The sequence below is a fragment of the Coenobita brevimanus genome, chromosome 40 (genome assembly GCF_032717465.1).
Source record: "Coenobita brevimanus isolate Jiangsu-jjx chromosome 40, ASM3271746v2, whole genome shotgun sequence".
Taxonomy (NCBI): Eukaryota; Metazoa; Arthropoda; class Malacostraca; order Decapoda; family Coenobitidae; genus Coenobita; species Coenobita brevimanus.
The window spans coordinates 30,523,994-30,545,156 of NC_136993.1; the positions used below are offsets into that span (position 1 = coordinate 30,523,994).

General features: G+C 41.1%; 1 protein-coding gene and 1 long non-coding RNA gene across 2 annotated transcripts; both read right to left on the reverse strand.

Annotated features, from left to right (window-relative positions):
* Positions 1 to 10,786: 10,786 nt before the first annotated feature.
* On the reverse strand, positions 10,787 to 13,749 carry LOC145397206 (uncharacterized). Its single transcript, XR_013896895.1, has 2 exons — positions 13,691 to 13,749; positions 10,787 to 10,877 (listed from the first exon to the last, which is right to left on the reverse strand). It is a non-coding gene; the product is annotated as an uncharacterized LOC145397206 (long non-coding RNA).
* A 2,022-nt stretch (positions 13,750 to 15,771) lies between these two features.
* Positions 15,772 to 20,528, reverse strand: LOC145397025 (uncharacterized). The gene is made up of 7 exons (XM_080270245.1): positions 20,379 to 20,528; positions 19,329 to 19,479; positions 17,971 to 18,188; positions 17,292 to 17,472; positions 16,616 to 16,715; positions 16,162 to 16,291; positions 15,772 to 15,855 (listed from the first exon to the last, which is right to left on the reverse strand). Exons 1-7 carry the CDS (start codon positions 20,526 to 20,528, stop codon positions 15,772 to 15,774), a joined length of 1,014 nt encoding a protein of 337 aa, XP_080126371.1.
* Between the last annotated feature and the right edge of the window lie 635 nt (positions 20,529 to 21,163).

Sequence of the window (21,163 nt, forward strand, 5' to 3'; positions counted from 1 at the left end):
CTGCATGGGGTTCTGTTTTTCGTGGCTGGATAGTACTACTACTAATTTACTACTACTACTACTACTACTATTACTACTACTATACTGCTACTACTACTATACTACTACTATTACTAAATATACTGCCACTACTACTACTACTACTACTACATACTCTCTTCCAGCACCATGTCTTGTATTAATTCATGTTTTCTTCAAGTGATTATCTTCACCATACAGAAGAAATATTTGGAATGAATGGGAAGATGACACTCTGCTCTTCATATTCTAAATGTGATGCCTCCTTCATGATATAGAAGTCTTGCAATTTTATTTTCGGTTCTTTCCACATGATTTTATTCAGCTTAGAAGAGACCCCTCGAACTGCCTGATATAGATTTAGGCCCATATTTTCGTCAGTTAAGGAGGCTCTGTAGCACCTCTTCCTCCGTGATTTATTTTTGGATCAGGCTGGTTAATATCCTTTTATACCATATCTATGCAAAGTAGGGCGGTATTAAAATGCTTTAAGCAACAAGAAATGCGATAATAACGTATAATAAGCAAAGCAAATCGCTTGAGAAAAAGTGAAATGAAGCTTCATTAACAAGCCAGAGTTCGGGCCTCATCACATGGGTAAGTTGAATGGCACTCAGCAGAGTGCAAACCTCCGTCAAGGCCCAACATGCAGTTCCTCTTAATTCAGTCAAGTCTAATCCAATATGGGAAAAAGACTACCCCCCTATAAAGTCATATTTAAATCCACTACATCCGAAAGTTTATATGGATCCGTGCCAAACTGTACACAATCGTAGATACCAAAATCCTAAATATGCCAGATTTTTATCAAGATCACTGCAATATTCACTGAATATTTTACAAAAATGTCAAAAACCGCCCTATCTCACAATCTTAAAGAAAGTGAAAAAAAAAAAAAAAAAATCCTTGATCCACACTTTCATACGGACCTGCACCAAAATTTTGTGGAGTCTATTCTGGGTCAAGGCCCATTCTTCTACCAACTTTCGTGGAATTCCGTCCAGTAGTTTTTATGTAATCTTGCTCACAAACCAACCAATAAACCAACAGACAGTATTGAAAACATAACTTCCTTGGTGGAGGAAATAACGTATAATAAGAAAAATGAGTCGCATAGTGGGATGCATTAGGGAGCTTCCTTAACCGACGGGGATACGAATCCTAGTCTTCCTTTACTCCCCCAACCCCATCTTGACATCTGAACAATATTTCCTTTCCACTGACGTAATAGCCACCACAGTCTCTTACTCTAGTTGAAATTAATAATACACTACTCACAGACTTTACACCAGATCCAAGACAGTTTACATCTCACACATAATCCTCCCAGTGTCATGCTGTTTCTTTTATCCAGCCACCTCCAGCTAATGAATGAATTCATTGCAACGTTTTGTCATGCTCAGTCCCGATAATGTACCCATACGTTTTGCTCTTGTGAGGTTCGTCATTTGCACATTCTTCAAATTTTGCGTGTGATTTTCTTATACATACAGTATATGCCTGACACCTGGCAGCAGGGACACTCCCCGACCCCACATGACCCCTGAACACCATTGTCTCAGTCACTCATCTGTTAGCAGTGACCCACACAGACATGGCACGCCAAGGTCTCTCTGACGACGAAATTCAACCCTGACGCCTTCACAGGCGACAGTGATTCCCCAATCAATGACGATGTGGAGGACAAGGACTACGTGCTGCATGATGATGAAACAAGCAGCGGTGTTAGGAGGTACGATCACTAGGGAAGTAGCGGTATGAATCGCACTGTAAGGGAAGGTAAGGCCAGCACCTCCACCATGTGCACGCACCTCTCTCCAGCCCCTAGATGAAGGGTCTGAAGAGGACGAGGACAAGGACGAGGATGGAGCCGTAGGACATGGTGAAACCTCGTGGTGGGGGAGAGAAAGGATTTTGCCATGGGGAGCAGAAGGTGCGGCGAGAATGAAAATAAGGTATGGTGCTTCTGCTTTGTCTGGGGAAGGAACGAGTGGTGTGGAGGGTGTGAGCAGTGAAAGTGAAAGTGGTGATGGCAGGGAGGCAGCTTGCAGGCAACACATAGTGCAACTGGGGAGCAAGCAGGTGAGGAGCAGCCACGCCCTAGCACCTCTTTCTCCCCGCAAGAGTCCCGCACTTTCTCCCCACAGCCCCGTGATGTGGGGAAAAGAAGCAAAGGGAAGGGAAAGAGGAAGGGAAAAGGGAAGGGGAAGAGGAGCGCAAGAGGAAAAGAGCTCTCCTCCCCAACCACCCCCACCACTCTCTCCTCCACACCACAACAAAGGCAACGAAGACAAGGCTGGAGACATTGGTGTGTTGTGGGACTGGGAAGATGGGAGTGACTTCACGCCTATCATTCACTCATTCATGCAAGAGTGGCAGTCTGGCTGTATGGCTCCTGGACTCCATGCAGGCTCCATGAGGGTGGATTTCTTCCACCTGTACTTTAGTGAGGAGTTTGTGGAGCGGACTGTGGAGCAAACACACACCTTCATTAGCAGCCAGTGCCATGAAAGCGAGCATGAAGGAATGACAAGCAGGCACTCCCAATGATATGACTACCCAGTTACCACAGGTGGGATGTTCACCTTTTTTGCCCTGGTTCTCTTGATGGGTGTTATACAGAAAAGACAAATTCCAGGATACTGATCTATGGACCCAATGACCAGCCCACATTTCTTTGGGAAGGTAATGGGTCGTAATAGATTCCAACAAATTCTGAGCCGCCTCCACTTTTACAATGTTGACGACCTTGCTAATGCTAATAACGCAGATAGAATGAGGAGATTAAAGATGGTTTTTGATAATCTGTGGGAAAAGTTCTGCTCATCCTTCTATCCTTACAGAGACCTTGTCACAGATGGGTCTCGTGTTGTGGAGAGGGAATATTTACTTTGGGCAGTACATACCCAGCAGGAGACACCGTTTTGGGTTCAAGATCTTCATAATGTGTGACTGTAAAACTGGTTATGTGCAAGACATAGTCTTGTAACCTGATGCACAGACATAATAGAAGATCGAATTATTGGACTCTCTGGGGCCGTGGTGAAGACAATGATAGAGGAGAACCTTCATTGTGGTCACATCTTGTACCTGGACAACTGGTTCACTATCTTCCTTCTCTCTCGATACCTCCATTTTCATGACAACAGAGTCTGTGGTACAGTCAAGAAAAACCATCACCATATGGTCAAGGTTGGGAGGAAACTTGACAAGAATGAGGTGGTTTTCTTCAAGGTAAACAACATCCTCGCCACCGTATGGATCCACAACAGGGAAGTTTTCCTCCTGTCGATGGTACACCATCCCCTGATGCACCTCATCGACTCTGTGGATTACCGCAGCATGAGGAGGCTCCACATTTGGAAACTGGAGTCGGTACTGGATTACAGTGTCAACATGAGGCAAGTAGAGTAGTCTGACTCTATGATTTCCAATGTGCAAAGTGCCAGGACCACGATGAAGTGGTACAAAAAGCTGTTCTTCAACTTGCTTGACATCACGGTCCTGAACGCCCACTATCTCCACGCCTTGACCACAGGAACCTCTGAGACCTTCATGGGATTTGTGGGGGAGCTATCTAGGTAAATCAACTCGAATTATGCAGAGGAGAGGCCCCGCCATCGCCCCCGACCACGCTACTGCCGGCCAGACTCCCCTGCACCTCTCAGGATGCCACTTCCCTACCAGCTTCCCTCCTCAACCGAACCTTTCTAAACCCCAGCGCCACTGTCACATATGTAGCCAATAGAAAGTGAGAGCAACCACTCAGAGAAAGACACAAGGTACTAGTGTGTAGAATGCAATGTACTGTAGGACTGTGCATTAAGCCATGTTTCAGGGAATACCACACCTTAGTAAATTACTGATAATCTGTATGCTGGCGATATTTTCATGCTCACTACAATACACTCACTATAATAGTAAGGCCTGTAAATATGCGATCATATGATGCTCACTATAATATTAAGGCCAGTAAATATGTGTTAACAGTTATATAAGACGGAAACTTGTATAATGTTAGTGGACAACTATAATGTTAGTGGAAAAATAGAATGTAAGTTGAAACAATAGTCATAATGAGTCGCATGTACAAGAATTTCGCAATTTTCTTGTGATCGGTGAATGGAGCAACACTTATGTCACCCATACTTTTGTGTGAAAACCAATATATCTTTCTACAACATGTAAATATGTACCAAATTAATAAACATTTATGTTATCTGAGTGATTTCCAATACTTACTCCTACTATAGAAAATGTGACTGCAGCAGCATGCCTCAAGAGAACATGGTACCAGGTGAATGGAGGGTCACCTGTTTAGACCACTTTTAACCTCAGGTGAGCACTTTTTCTCTGAATTGCCATAGTTTCTCACAAGAGGCAGACGTTTGAGCCAAAAAAAAAAAAAAAAATCCAAAATTAGTCGGGACTGGGGGGAGTCAGTGGTGAAAAATCGGTCAGGATGTGGCGGGCTAACATAACACATTAAGATCATGTACTGATGGCAACATATGAGCTTGAAACAACATCAGTGTGCAGTTGAGGTCTTGCATTTGGTACACTTGACAATTTTGTCATAATCACTTGTTTTTTGGTGGCATTGACATATCAAATGTTAGTGGAAATTACCAAATAACTGTGATGCATGAACATAGGAAATTATAGTTAGACCTCTGCTTTACACAAACTATCCATGGTTCTTATATGGCCAGCTGTAACTCATTCCTATTACAGCCATTTCTCTTAAGGGACTGGCAGATGAGTTAAACTATCCTATATTGAGGTCCACTGGGTTCCAGGCTAGGGATGTCAGGGGCGACTACAGGAGCAATTGGTACAGAAGTATTAAATAATGTTGGGATGTAAAAGGGATTCGCTAACGCTAAGCACTATATGGGCTAAACTTAAGTACATTATGGACTTAGAGTAAAACATTTGTCATGTGAAACTCCTCAGAGATAGTGAATGACTTTACTGGGTTTCGTTAGAGTACACAACAATGCACATGAAAATCCAGCACTAGAGTGCACCACCTTGCACGTGAAAATCCAGCGTTAAAGTGCAACATCTTGTGTGTAAAAATCCTGCGTTAAAGTACATCACCTAATGTTTAAAAATCATGAGTTCGAGGACATCCCTTGTGTGTAAAACTCATGCATTATAGTGCACCACCTTCACTCCCTTGCATGTGAAAATCCGTAGGTATGACTGAATAATGAAGTCGTCTTAGGAATCCTTTCACACCAAAATTATCAGAAAAACAAAATTACAACTTTGCAGTATCCTTCTTATTGATTTAAGTGTTCTTAAAAAAAAAAAGGAGATGATGTATATTCCGATTTCCATTCAATCAGCACTGGCATGCCACAAGGTTCTGTTCTGGCACCAACCCTATTCCTGGTTTAAATTAATCTTTTATCTGTCACCCTCAGTCCCATCCATTCATATGCAGATGACTCAACACTTCACAGTTCATTCCCATTCAAACATCCATTTACAAACTTTAATATCTCTAACTCCCAACTCTGTACAGCCACCTCTATAAATCAAGACTTATATAAGATCAATGAATGTGGACGAAATACCCGTAACTCATTTTATGCTAGCAAAACCAAATATATACAGTTTACCAACAGACAGACATTGCCAGATTCGTATGTTACTTTCAGTGCTGCTAATATTCCCATCTCCAAAAGTATTGAAATTCTAAGTGTTTCACTTAACAGTGCCCGCAGCTGGACCTCTCATGTCAGACTGCTTGTTAAAACCGCCTCAAAGAAACTTGGAGTATTGTACAGAGTCCGTAACTTCATCACTGACGAGCAGTTAGCTCTAATTTATATAAGTCATGTGTGCTCTTCACCCTGAATACTGCTCACCCTTGTGGAATGGATGTGGAGAGGTTGCAGTAAAACAAGCAGACAAAATTAAGAAAAAAAGCTGTTGGAATTATTAATAACTTTGCTATTATAAACAACCTACCTCCCTTCCAGGTAAGAAGGAATGTTGCCCCCCATGCATTCTTTACAGATATATCTACGGCAAATACTGAGACGAAGTTGAGTCCATTCTGCCACCTCTCCATGCCTTCCCTTGTGCTACACGGGCTGGAATGTCACACAGCCATATTGCAAAAATTCTGCCTTTAACCCGTACCATCCCAGGCAATTTGGCAAATTTATACCCACCCAATCCCAGACCAAAAACGGAAAAAAAAAAAATTACATAAAACAATCCAAAAGGACATATAAATCAAGGAAAAGAAAAAAAAGTACTCCTTATAGAAGAAATAAGACGAGGATGGCCGTCCGTTGTGTTTTTAGCCCAGTTTCCCAAGACGTGAGCAATGATTACACACTCAACTGGGCAGGTTGAGAGAGAACGGGGGGGGGGGGGAGAAAGGGGGATTCCCCTTTCTCAGTGTCCTGCACTGGCTCATATTCCTCCCCAGAATAGTCATCCAGGTCTTTCTCTTCCGAAGAATCACTAAATGAAGGGACAGAAGGGTCCATGTGACAATTTCAACAGCCTCCTCCAGCCCAATGAGGCGGAAAAATGGCGTGATTATCGCAGCACCCCAACGCCCTGACGGACAGTGGCACACTAATGTTACCCATCCAAGCAGCAGTGTTGCCACACTTTTAGATGGAAATGATCGTACTGGATCTTCAAAAATATTGTTTTTTCGTTGGAATTATCCTACACTATTAAATTCATTTTCGTAGTGTTTAATAATCTGATGTATTTTAAAATTGTTGTCTATACCTTCGTGTATGTACTGAAAACTTAACCATTAGGCTACAATTGTCTTCATCAGTACTGTAATTTTGGAGGGTACTGATGTTTGGTGTTTATTTATCACTTTGTCTCATAATAATAATAATATAATCATATCCTTCATCACAAAAGAAATGTTACATGAAATACCCTTTGTGCCAGTCTAGAAAATCAACCTGACTAGCAGCAGAATCCGATCCATAGAACTTTAATAGATAATTATTAGAAATATGCTTCCTCTTGCAGATGATAACTCAGCAAGACCATAAAAGAAGTATTTTCAGTGATCATCATTACATTAGCCCTGAAGATCACTCATCTGTCAAAATGTGGAACAACTGTGCATGATTAGCTATGCGTGCCCCAGTATTTACTGCCATGCTAGCTTTCAACCCAAAATTATCGTACAAATCGTACGAAAATAGAAAATGGTACGTACATCGTACCAGACAATATTATCGTACACATACGATAATTTTAGTACGTGTGGCACACTGCCACGCAGAACCAAACTCAGTACTACAACTGCCTGGACACAATGTTGCCAATACATTAAACTACTCCTTAGCAAAAAAGAAGCTAGATTAAAGCAGTTTGAGACGTGCTACAGCGCTCGATTTTTGCTGTCGGCATCATCACGTCGCTGGGATTAATCGAAACGTTTTGTACTGTCGGCATCATCCCGGCGGGGGGATTGTACGGGTTAAGAAATCTTTTCATTCTCAAAATTGCATCTGTCTGGAACTCGCTTCCCTGGACTTGCATCCCCCCAAATTTCAACCTACAATTATTCGAGTCCAACTGTTACAGATTTTTTATGAATGGAGGATGCCAGTAATCTGGTGTATTGATTTTTTTTATTTATTTGTTTTTCCTTCCTCTGCTCTGTTATTTAAAGAAAAAAAAAGTCAGGCATTCTAAAAGATTAGCCAGAAAATATTGCCTTTTATTTGGTCGTTTAGCTGATCAGTTGTTACCACCCGCGTTGCGAAGTGAGCAGAGTGGTAATGTTTTCAGTTATGAGGTTGGCTGCAGGACTCTCGGTTCTTGTTCATGGAATTTCCTTAGAAAGCTATAAAAATTTCTCTAAATTTGATCATATTTCCTTAGACAGTGAATCGAATTTATATAATATCATAAAGCAGGCTACAACTCTCAATCACAGACTTTAGAACATAACTTTTACTTGCAGATATAAAATAGAATACAATGACTTCACAATAAAAAGTTTTAAAGTTGATACATGCTCTACAAAACACTGTAAATCATCCTGATTTGGTGACTGCCAAAACTCACAAACAAAATATCCCAAATGCATAATAATCAAACTTTATGATTCTTTATTTCAAACAATTTGAATTATTAAGTGATTTTCCGTCAAGGCGTGGTAGCGATTAAAAGAAAAGGTCTTCCTGTAAACATTAGTAGCCAATGAATATATGATGAACAGAAAAAATCGCTCACACCAATCTTAACACCGTTGTTGGTGCTGCTTCAACTTCACAGAATTCATGTTATAATTGTAACCACAATACTACAGATATTCACTTACTTTGAGTAAAACAATTACCCCTTGAATTTCTCATGTAGAATTTTTTGACACTCTTCGTCAGTAGCTTCAATTTTTATGGATTACATGGAAACGATTTGTTTTGGGGCACCCCGTGCGGGATTAAGGAGACAGGCAACAAGTAGATAGATAAATAGATATAACACCACTAAGTACTTAAGTATGATGCTTACCTTCTTAAAAAAAGGGGAATAATGGCACCTGAAGAGAAAAGAACACGCAAGGTAGTGGACAGACTTCCGTATGTGCCACACTCCACAGTCCATACACTACTCCCTAGACTGAAACAGTGGGACTAATGCACATTTTCCGCTCACTCACGTCACCGCACAGGAGCTAGGACCCGTTCGTTTCGTGATCAAATGTGTTATTGCCAGAGGCCACCAAAGGTTTTGCACCTCACAACCAATGTTAGATACTTAGCTTTTCTCGTAATATCGTTAAAAATCCTCAAATATTTCAAGCAGATTCCATAAAATTTCCTTAGATTTTCCTTAAAATACCCATATCCTTAAAAATTTCTTCATATTGCCTCAAATTTCTCGATCTAGAGAAATTTCCTTAAAACTGAGAGCCCTGGTTGGCTGGCTGGCATTGTTTGGTGTGAGTAAACAAGATTTCTCATGAACGGCTTGAACTGTAAACATGAAACATTCAAGGTATCAAGATACAGGCAAAGTCTTGGACAGGCTCGAAAATGGGCACTCGGGGTTAAGGTCAATGTCATCAAAATGGCTGTCAATGGTAAGGTGACCAGATTTATTGGAGCTAAAAGCGAGACGCGCGCGCGCGTGCGTGCGTGTGTGTGTGTGTGTGTGTGTGTGTGTGTGTGTGTGTGTGTGTGTGTGTGTGTGTGTGTGTCTATATAGATAGATAGATAGATAGATAAATACAGATATAGATATAGACAGACAGATAAATATAGATAGATAGATAAATGGATAGGTAGATAGACAGATATATATAGATAGATATAGATAGATAGACAGATAGACAAATAGATATTGACTGATGTGACAGCGACCGCTGCTGCGCTACACCTCAAACTGAGGCTGCTAATCTAACACTAACGTCTGCTACGAACTCCGAACATACCGTACGGTACAGTGAATAGGCCGACCAAAGTTACCAGCTAGTGAGCATTACAGATTATATACTAATAATTCGGTATTTCATTTGGTTAGGATTATACATAATTTTTCTAATTCATCCTAATTTCATAAAAGAAGGTCATGTTATATCTAATGCAATAGTAAGTTTCTAAAAGCGGGACAATTAAGATAATTTGCTCAAAAAGCGGGACATTCTAGTCACAATTAAAAAGCGGGACGGACGTCCAAAAAGCGGGACTGTCCCGCATAAAAGCGGGACTCTGGTCCCCTTAGTCAAAGGTCAACTAGCAGACCTTTGGTAACCTTGACCTTGACCCTGAGTGCCCATTCTCGAGCTCGTCCAAGATTTTGGTTATATCTTGATACCCTAAAGGTTTTATGTTGATAGCTCAAGCCGTTCATGAGACATGTTGTTTACCCACACACAATTCCAGTCAGCCAACCTTGCAACTGAAAACATTACCACTCCAATTGCTTACAATCAGTGTTGCGAAGCGAGTGGAGTGGTAATGTTTTCAGCTGTGAGGCTGGCTGGCTTGATTTGTTTCTGTGTTTTACAGCCTGAATATGCGTCAGATCAGAAACGGAGGTGCAAAATTATCTGCCAAGAAAAAAACTTTCAAGCTACGCCGGCGATGAGATCACATTATGCAATGGCTTCTAGTCTGAAAATCAAATAGTACCACTGAATCTGAAATTACTTGTAACTATTAGATTCCTAATTTATGTTTCTTTTCTCCCGCAAAGGAAGCCACACTTTCTAGGTCAGATAAAAAATATTACTCTGGAATGTGTTTATTTTCATTTCAGTAGTAAACTTTCAAGATTAATAATTAATGCAGGGTGATTATTCTGTGTGATATACAGTCATTTGACACTGACTGTAGCCGAATATTAGTTTAGTTACTGAATGAAACATTACAAACGTGTGTGTTTGGGGGTGGGTGGGTGTGTGGGTGGGGGTGGGGGTGGGTGTGTGGGTGTGTGTGTCTGTGTGGGTGTGGGTGTGGGTGTGTGTTGAAACTTGAAACCTAACTTATCCTTATATCTGTCGCATGGTGTTTGTAATTGTAAGCACAAACATTAAAAGCATTTGCCATTGCACAGGAATATAAAGCAAAGGCATATCCTTCGATATTCATATTAAAGAAATAATACAGTGTTGCTGGAGACTGATAATGATAATGAGTGGAAGACCTGTTGTTTGACTTCTTTGCCAGTGAAGATCGCAAGTCCATTTCCGACTGCCAGTGCCTCACCCACCTCCGCACAGTGGTGGAGCTTTTTCTCAATCTCCTCGCGATCATTGGGAACGACAGCCCGCTCAGCCACAGCAGTACAAACATCTCTCGTTCAGCAACCACGGTTTTTCTATGGGTGCGGCGGTGTTGCATCCCCGTCTGTGTAAACGAAAGCACGTGCACTCGAAATCGTTATTGAATAAATGACTCGGACATATAACGTATTTGCAGTCCTGTAATATATTGGGGTATCCCGTGGAAAGTGTACGTTATCAATCATAAGCCGGTTTTCATCGGTCATTTCTGAGTGAACTATAATGGTACTGCAACAGGTCATATGAGATTTGCTTGAGGACCAAATCTGCTCGAAGGGAGGGTGGTAGCCAAAAGCTTCTCATTCCAAAGCTGGCCAAGTGAGAAAGGAGACTTGGTGTCAGTAGTGAGACTCATACATCTGGAATTTGATGTATTTTAATGGTGCTTTGTGTATGTGTGTGTGTGTGTGTGTGTGTGTGTGTTCAGTATAACAGTGTACGAACGTATCCAAGCATATGAAAACACAAACTACCTCTACACCCCTTTAATGACAGTCGCGTCTTACGTTTCTAACCTCAGAGTTGATGTAGACGTAGAGCGAAAGAAACACGCATCCATCTCGATGTTGCAGCTACTAATTTTGAGTGATAAAGGCAATATCACCATGAATCCGACCTTGCTATTGGGATATACAGTTACGGACTGCCTTATGTGCAAAAATCTTCCTCATAATTCTCCAGTTCACTCATTAGGACAACAAGAACTGTAATTTCGAAGAAGATTCTTCAACACGCAACCACTGGTTTATAAATCAGTTCCCCCTTTTAGTTGTAGGTTATAACAGGTTAAAGTAAAGACACCCTGCCGATCAAAATGTTACTGTGGAGGAAACAATCACCAAAAATATTGCTAGGCCGCTCTGTCGGAAGGAAGGCCGGGGTTAGAGGAAGAGTTACTTAGGTAGGAAGTGAATTTCAGGAGAGAGGAGGAGTGTCAGACCTTAACTCCAGATGTGTTGACAGCATTATGTGGGTAAGGAGCATTCACACACAGTTACATACTAGCTTGTGCGAAAAGGAAATCATTCAAAAACCATTCCCTCAGACTATGGTACACAAACATTCCTTTACAAATCCATGCCTCTTTTTCAGGTATAAGTGCGAACAGCCAAGGGTAAGGACAGCCTGCCCACTGGTCTCTCGTGGCCAACCGCGAAATCGTGTTTTAGACCAAGGCCCATATTCCCCGTAAGACTGAGAAAGCACCTTAGCATATTTAAATAAAATGATGAATATTTCGAATATCGCCATACTCTCTGTATACAAAGTACCAAAGGCTGTTAACCAGCCATAACCAAAACTAAAACAGAGGATGAGGTATTTGGGAGCTTCCTTAACGGTCGACAGTAGGAACCCAGGTTTGCTTTCGATTACACCACCGTTGCTGTTTGTAAGAAGGATAACCCCAGAAGCCAAGAATGAAGGAAGGAATGAGGAGGCCAGGGGAAGAACTAGAATTATTACTTTTATATATATGTCTGTGCAGTATTTTGTGCGTCAATCACTAACACAACCACATAAGCAAGACTGACAAGGAAAGCACCAAAACTTTCAACACATTAAGTCACGCAACCGACGCTTTACATCCTGGTCCCTAATTCAGCTACGTATTCAACATTCTAGAATAAAGGCGACACTGTCTAAAGGTCTCGTGGTTCTCTGGGAAACGAACCTGGAACCTCTTTCCGGCGATTGAGTATGGTTCTGATATCACAACCGCCACTCACCACAGTGTCCATGATAATTCTGAAAGATAGTGATGATTCTGGAGAAGAAATCTCTCCCATAATTCTTCCATAATGCCACCAATAAGAGTAGCTCTTCTCATAAGTGGACCATCATGTGCTGATTGAATTTATTACTCAAAAGCAGCCGTAGAATAAGTTCCAAATGTTTTTACACTTTTTGTGAGGCACTACATATATTTCTATATTGATTACAAATATATATATTGACTATACCCTTCTTATTCAAATTTAACTAAAATTGCCCTCTCTCCATCCTGACTGCTGAGACGTAGTAAGAGATGAACACAAGAAATCGGCATGAGTCACAAAGAAGTATTTTGAAAAGAACGCCGAGCCGTAATATTGTCCTTTTCGACTTCTGGGTTTCGTGAACTAAACTGCAAAGGTACGAAAATATGGGCAAGAGAAAAAAGAGTATATTCACAGTCCTCTAAGGAATTGTCAACGGGCTTTGATTTAGAAACTACTGTTTGTTTTGAGGAATAAATTTCTCTGTTCTGATAATTGTATTAATACGCAGCCGTTAGTATATGAAAAATTAATAACAAGAATAAATGACATTAAACTGCGATTCAGATGTGCTTATGCTAAATAATATATCTTGACCACAAACGTAATGCAACACTTAAATATTCGACAGATACTCCAAGCCATATCTCTATTACATAAATGCTTTTTCATACGAAATCCACATGAGCACCACACTATCACAGTTAGCCACACCAGCACCACACTAACACCGTCAGCCACGCCAGCACCACAATAACTCTGTCAGCCACACCAGCATCACACTAACACCGTCAGCCAGACAAGCACCACACTAACACCGTCAGCCACACCAGCACCACACTAACACAGTCAGCCACACCAGACCCACACTAACACAGTCAGCCACACCAGCACCACATTAACACCGTCAGCCACTCCAGCACCACACTAACACCGTCAGCCACACCAGCACCACACTAACACCGTCAGCCACTCCAGCACCACACTAACACCGTCAGCCACACCAGCACCACACTAACACAGTCAGCCACACCAGCACCACACTAACATCCTCAGCCACACCACCACCACACTAACACCATCAGCCACACCAGCACGGCACCACACTCATAAGACTTACCAGCAGAGAGGCGATGGTCAGGCAGCGGCGGGTGAGGCAGTCGGCCGCGCAGGGTTAGGCGGCCAGTGAGGGGGACAGGCCAGAGGCTCATTATTTATCTGTGTCAGCACACCCACACTCCCCTACCACACAGCCAACACGCAGCCGTCAACAATGCATCACTGTATATTGCAATTTTTTCCCTTTTCCTAAAAATCATACCATTAAAAAAAAAAAAAAAACTTCTGTGCTTCTTACATGGTTTTTACATTGATATACTATGCATCAGTGACGCACAAGAGGATGATGGAGTGTAAGGTGCGGAACAAATCGCTGACCATAACTTATTACGAAACCAACAATGTCATCTAGGCCAGTAATCTCGTTGGTTAAAAGGGAGCTTCCTAATACCACTTCCTAAGTAATTCATTTTTCCTGTTACACGTTAAAGCCCTATTCTTTGTTACATAAATCCTTCTAAAATCGCCATACTTTGCATAAAATGCGTAGTCTGAGTACAGAGTATTCTCAATGTTCGTGTGTGTGTGTGTGTGTGTGTGTGTGTGTGTGTGTGTGTGTGTGTGTGTGTGTGTGTGTGTGTGTGTGTGTGTGTGTGTGTGTGTGTGTGTGTGTGTGTGTGTGTGTGTGTGTGTGTGTGTGTGTGTCAGCATTCTGAACCTATTAGTCATAAAAATAACGGTATGTACAATGAATCAACGCAAGAAAACATACAAAATCCCTGAAAACATACAAAAGTAGTTCCAGCACAACTTTATTTTTCTCCAGAGCAAAGCAAGTAAAGGTACCAGAGTGCTTGGGTTTTCAGCCTGCGATTACCTTTCACAGTTTATTCTTTCCCTCTCCAGACGTTTTCATGCAGCTTAGCAAAGGCTTTATTTGCTGGAGAATAAAATGCTTTGAGTTTATTAGGAAATACAGTGACATGCCGATACTTTTCATTGTATCCTTTGTCATTGTGGAGAGAATGGAGAATGAGAGACTGGCTAGAAGTCTGTATGTGAGTGAATTGGTTTGGGAGAGGAGGGGGAGATCAGGGATGAGACGGGGAAATGGAGTGTAGAGATATATTTGAGAGGGGGCTAAGAGATGGAGGAAGAGCAGCCGGATGGCAGATGACAGGGAGACTTGGAGGTGATTTGTTTGCGGTCACCCCTTATGGGATTGAGGCATCTGGCAAGAGATAGATAGACAGACATATAGATAGATAGATCTCTGCTCTGTCGAGTCTTCTTTGTAAACTTTAAGACTGTTCTCGTATGGAAGTTATTATAAAGAATCTCAAGTTTTCTTCAATAAGGAATCCTTTATTAAATGCTTGTTATCTTTATATGATTTTATTTAGCTTAGAATATACAGATTTCGTGTTCTAAAGACGTTACAAGCAACATCCATTATTTTTTTAACCCTTTCAGTCCGGTAACATTTTATTCTATTTTTCCTACTATCACTAGACGATTTAATTCAGTTTCGGGGAGATGAACCCAAGATAAAATGGTACATGAATATCATATGTAACCCGCATCATTTCGACGAGCTTGTTGTGAGGCGAATAAATCGTGGGCAGCATGGATGACATATCGATCTATCTATCTGTTGTCAGACGCCTTAAGCCCGTAAGGAGTGGCCACAAACAAATCGCCTCCATGTCACCAAGTTCCACGTCATTATACTGCCCTGCTCCCAAATTACTCCTCCTTCTCCCATCCATTCATCCATCCATCTCATACTTGGCCTCCTCCTCCCTCTCCCTCCCTCCACCTATTTTGTCTTTGCCATTTCTAGACGGTTTCCTTCAGCTTAGAAGAGTTTCAGAATGTGTCCAGTCCAAATCGAGATCATCCTTGTCTCTCAATAGAAGTTTCTTTAATAGCAAAAATGAAATAAAAATGAGACGAGTTGAAAAAATTCAAGTTTATTTTTTTCTCTCTTATAAATTCGATCTGGCAACATTAGTAATTTAGTCTGTAAAATATCTAGTATATAACCCGGTCAGTAACTTGCAATGTGAAACCCCAAACGCCGGTGGATAACTGATTCGACTCTGCCACTCCAACAGCCTCACATCCTTCATCACGGACACATTACCGGAGGTGTGAGTAGATGAGCTCGAAGCAGAACACGTGAAAACTAATTGCCAGGCCAGCCACGTAAACCACCAGTGTTCCCTGCATTGTGAGAGAATATACTTTTAGGAAACTGCAACATATTTAGTACATGTATTACAGGTTCTCTTAATACAATATAACTAAATAGAGAGAGAGAGAGAGAGAGAGAGAGAGAGAGAGAGAGAGAGAGAGAGAGAGAGAGAGAGAGACGTGAATGGATAGATACGTGAAAGGATGGATACGTGGATGGATGGATACGTGGATGGATGGATACGTGGATGGAGAGATGAATGGAACTACAGATAGATAGATGGATGAATGAATGAGTAGAAAGTATGGCTCACTAAAGCACAGTGAGGAAGTTACCCATATACTGGAGAGACTTATTGAGGATCTGACGGCCATGGTTGTGGGTGGGTTGAGGCAGGTGGTTATGTTGGGGGTGTAGCTGTTGGTCCAGTGGTCGTACATACCTGCTTCTCTCACTGTTATGATCCTGGAAACACGTGATCATGAATATGTTACCATAAACTTTTCACCTTAACTTGGCCCAGATTTTCGTCCTTTTGTAGCTTTGTTCATACAACTTCTCCTTCATGACTAGCACAGTTCTAGTGATAAGCAACTATTACAATTCCGGATTCAGAATGCAGAGATGGCAATTTTAGGCCAAGTTAAGGTAAAAACAGAATAGCTAACTGATAACCTATTCATCCAAATAAACTTTTTAAATATTAATCTTGATAAAGCCGAATGATTTTAATCACCTCAGGAGTAACTTACCAGATCAAACAGATACAACTGATTTATGACAGCTGACCTGCGGCTGACAGCGTTGATGAGTGGGCTGTCCTTGGGCCCCGCCATGGCACCCATCGCGGTTAGGAACTCCTCACGTGCTAGATAGAAGTCACACTTTCCTGTTGACACCAAGAAAATAGTTAAATACAGGCAAAATTAGTGCCATGAATACACTCTTTCACCTTTCCGGTATATCTGCCAGCGATCCTACGATGTTGGAAGAAAAAATATCGTAAAATAGTAGATGATGATAAATGTAATCATGGTCAACAAACACAAGCTGGACTGACGTTGAATGTACCAAACATTTTCTCGGAATAATGCTGACTACAGTTCTTTTCTTAAGGGGTCCATTTTCTTAATCGTAAATATCAAAGGATCACAAGTATATTTCCAGGTCAAGGTCAACCTAAAAACTGTCTGGCGTCTCCTAAAATATAATTAAAAATAAGAAAATGCAATGGTTTTCTTCAACAGCAATTGGGTTAAGTAAGATGACCTTTTTTGTCCTTTGCTGAGCCATTTTTTGAAGCTTAGGTGGGTCCCTAGATCATCACCTGTCATAGATATGTCATTGTAAGGGCAAATTCATGATGCACACACACACACACACACACACACACACACACACACACACACACACACACACACACACACAATCTCTCTCTCTCTCTCTCTCTCTCTCTCTAACCCACCTGTCACTGAAAAGTCCTGTGCCATCATCATCTTGGTCACGTCGTCCACGTGTATTAGGGTGTGGTCCCCCCTCCTCACTTTGACATCCAGGTTCTTTGTCAGCTCAGGGGAGTCGAAGGTTTGAAATCTACCTTCCTTCTGCAGATTATTTATGTCGAGGAAAACACCACTCTCAGCTGTCTGAAAGTGGCACAATGACTGTCTTAAAGGCTGTACTTTAAAGGCTCACCAATATTAGGCTATAACTGCACATATTTTAACGTAATGTGCTCGATCAGGTATTAATTTCGTGGAATGCACCAATCTTAACGTTCTGGAAGTAACGGAATGAAAGTCTTAAAGTGTTATTTATATAGCTTCTCTACAGTTACCCCAGAACCAAACATACTGTGACATAAATTCCCCAACAGTGTTAGTTTATATTACAGTTGGAACAATAACCCGTATACTCCGTTCGGGTTGTTGGCATATGGCTTCTCATTGTCTCCTTCAGTAAGTCTGAAACGAAATATGTTTAATTTTCTCTGTCTTGGCCTGCATGATCAGACAATTTACCTCGGATTATGTCCGTGTCTTGCCACAATCGCAGTAGGTCCGTTGACTGGGTGAGCCAAGAAATACATCGATGCCAATGACGTTATATGCTACTCTGTTACCCTTCATGGGGTAACTACTAACCTGAATAGTGTCAGCCTGACTAGATCCCTTCTCCACTAAAAATGTAATAGGGTTATCCACCACGTCCCTGAGAGACTGTATAGGCATTGGGATGTATCTGACGGCCAGGAGGGACACCAGGTTGCCTGTATAGCTACGTGTCAGCACCATAGTTGTCAGCATCCACACACCCAACAGCACACGCTCCCATACCCACCATGTCCTGACATGGCTGACATCTGAAATAAGCACATGAATTTATTCCAGATTAAGGTATAACTGAGTTATTACTTCATTCTGATAATTCTCTTATGTGGTACTGTATTGTGTTTCCTTACTGTCTTTGTAATTACACAGTAAGATTATTTTTCCCGCAAATACATTATGCATGAAAAAAATTTTTTTGCTCTCATGTACCCTCCGTACATAACGACAACATTCCTTAGAGTGCTGGGGTTTGTCATGAATGGTAAAGAACCTAATTAAAATTGGGAATATTTGTATGTATATTCATTGTGATGTATTCGACCGTTAACCATCGGTATCAGACAAACCAACGTGATATGTCATTATTATTTAAGCAAATGATATCTCATTTTCGGAAGTGCTATTGGAATTTTTTTCTTCTGGATGTTTTACTACAAATATTATCACAAGTTTTGTCCCACTACACTGCTGAGTAGTAACCAGTAATCAGGGCTGGCTTGCAACTCAGTAAGGATCTTTACAGCACAACGGTAAATTTCTTTGTAATTTAGATCTTAGGACTCCAAACAGTGTGAATAACAGCTCCCAATATTACCTACGAAGCCATACCGAGAGTGTTTTCATGAGGGATTTCTCATACTTTCAGTAATTTAATTCGGTTATGGAAAGTTTTTTTTTTTTTTTTTTTTAATAATTCACTACTGCATACATATATGTGATAATTGTTATAGGTATTCATGATATCTACTATTATCCCTGAAACCACGTGATATAAAAACAAAACAAAATGCTGGGAATGAGATGTTCTAATTAAGACACAGCAGTAGAAAACCCTGATGCAACATTGCAAGTAATGAGTTATTGTTGTTAAAACTTTGTTGGAAAGGACCGAGTGAATGTATTTAGATGCCTTGATCAACAGTCCAATATATCTGTACGACCACATATGGTTGTAGGATGACAATTCTACCCTAAAACTGACAGCTTCCACCATAACATATAGGAGAAGCTGGAGGTCTTACCTTGTTGTAACAGCACTCGAACGCAGCTGGATGCCTTCACCATTCGCCCTGTGCAATGACAAGGCAGAGTTTGTAGACAGGAGGGAAATATTGTTATTACCGCAAGGACCCCCAACAAAACCGTAAGAAGCGCTGACCAAACACGAGGACCCAGGGGCTGTAGGAAGCTCCAGGGGTTCACCTCAGGCTTGCCACGACCCACGATCATCCTGTTGTACATGATGACAATGGGGAAGGTTAAGTCCACTACCTTGGCTCTCGCGGCAGTGAGGGTAAAGAGGCCAAGGCTGATGTCCACTTCCTGAAATAAAGAGTTATTTAGTAGCTGAAGTGCAGTACTGTCAAGTACCTCAAAATCACACATATCTTCTTATCAACATTTTATAAAATCAGTCTCTGATGACTTTTTGTCCTTATTCTGTCTGGTCGTTTTATCTCTTCATTTATCCATCTTTCAGTCTGAATGCATCTCTAATACCAGTTTAATCAACATGATCTTCAATGATTTTATTAAATGGCAAAATGTAAGGGAAATAAAGTGATTTAATCCACATCCGATACAGCGTGATTCAAGGCCGTAAATGGACCTACTTCCCTCACTGACATTCCGATCATGCCGGTCCAGGACCCGTCAGGCTGTTCCACTCCCCACGCTCTGTCAGCGGGAGTCACATAGTCGTATCTGCAAAGTTAGTGACAGGGAACGATTCCAGCACCACATCCACATTAATATCATATATGCAGTATATATATATATATATATATATATATATATATATATATATATATATATATATATATATTAAGAAACTAGACACATGGAACGACATCAGTGACACATTGTTGGTGGATCGTGCCGATGTCATAAAGAAGATCGATGTTATGATCAGACAGTTCCGGTAAAAGAGTAAATAACAGACAATCATGGCTGGATTCACTGGACGTATATAGAGGCTTATTGTAAGCTTCAATTGCCAGAGCTTCCTGCTGAACAAAAATAAATCATACACTACACTGGATGCTGAAATTCCATGAAAAAAAAAAAAAAACTAATAAACCACTCTCACTTACCTGTGCAACACAAATCCAGTATCGTCAGGTATTATATCACTGATTACATTATGTCTGCTCACTACTACCACTTCATGATGGGCATACTTAATATTCTCCCAGACGTGTTGCTTGACGTCCACAAATCACCACTGGGGCAGCTGTAGCAAGCAACAGAATTTCTCCTGCCGATATTGTGGAAGCACTGCTACAGACATGTATCTGTGTGGGCTGCATGTCAGCTTCGAACATGCTGAAGCTGTTGCCACGAAATTTGTCATGGAACATTGCTACGGACATGTTTGCAGCATGTTCGGCATCAAGATTAAAAAATGTTGATCAATGTTTGTTTCAGCGTTTCGAGTAATTTAGACGGAGCGCGTGTCCAACCACGAAAACGATGTAAGGAAGCTGAGAAAAACGAAGAAACTGATAAAGGATCAAATTGGATGAAGGAAGTATGTGAGAAGAAACACTTGCCAAAGGTGTGGCATCACATTTTCAATTTGGTTGTCATGGGAAGGCTTATTTCATAGGGGTATCTGAAACTCGTTTACAAATAAACATTCAAAAATATATGTGTATTTTTAAATTCACAGGTTTCAAAATGTCAGTATTAGTGTTCTTCATTTCATTGTCCAAGTTATGTGATAATTCTACTTTTGTGATTTCTCTTTAATAGTTTCTGAATACTATTTCGCCCCAACTCTTTGGTGCGAACTACGGACAGCATGATAATGATCATGATGATGACGATTATTTTACCTGATTCCATGTCAACATTTAAATAAAAGAAGAGACATGTGCACGCAAAATGAAAGACACATTAAATTTATTTGCTGAAGTTGAAGGTTTCTGACACAGTTCGACCTGCTTACTTCCGTAATAAGGGTGGCACCTGTTGTTATATGAAATCCCAATATGCAGTTGACACC

Bases quoted from the DNA above. Each gene is read 5' to 3' on its own strand.
- LOC145397025 (XM_080270245.1), bottom strand. From the start codon at position 20,528: ATGTCCGTAGCAATGTTCCATGACAAATTTCGTGGCAACAGCTTCAGC. The intron at 18,189-19,328 runs GTCCTCGTGTTT...TGCTTATTTCAG, and splicing joins GAGCTTCCTACAGCCCCTGG to ATGTCAGCCATGTCAGGACA. The intron at 16,292-16,615 runs GTCAGCTGTCAT...ACGTGTTTCCAG, and splicing joins ATCAACGCTGTCAGCCGCAG to GATCATAACAGTGAGAGAAG.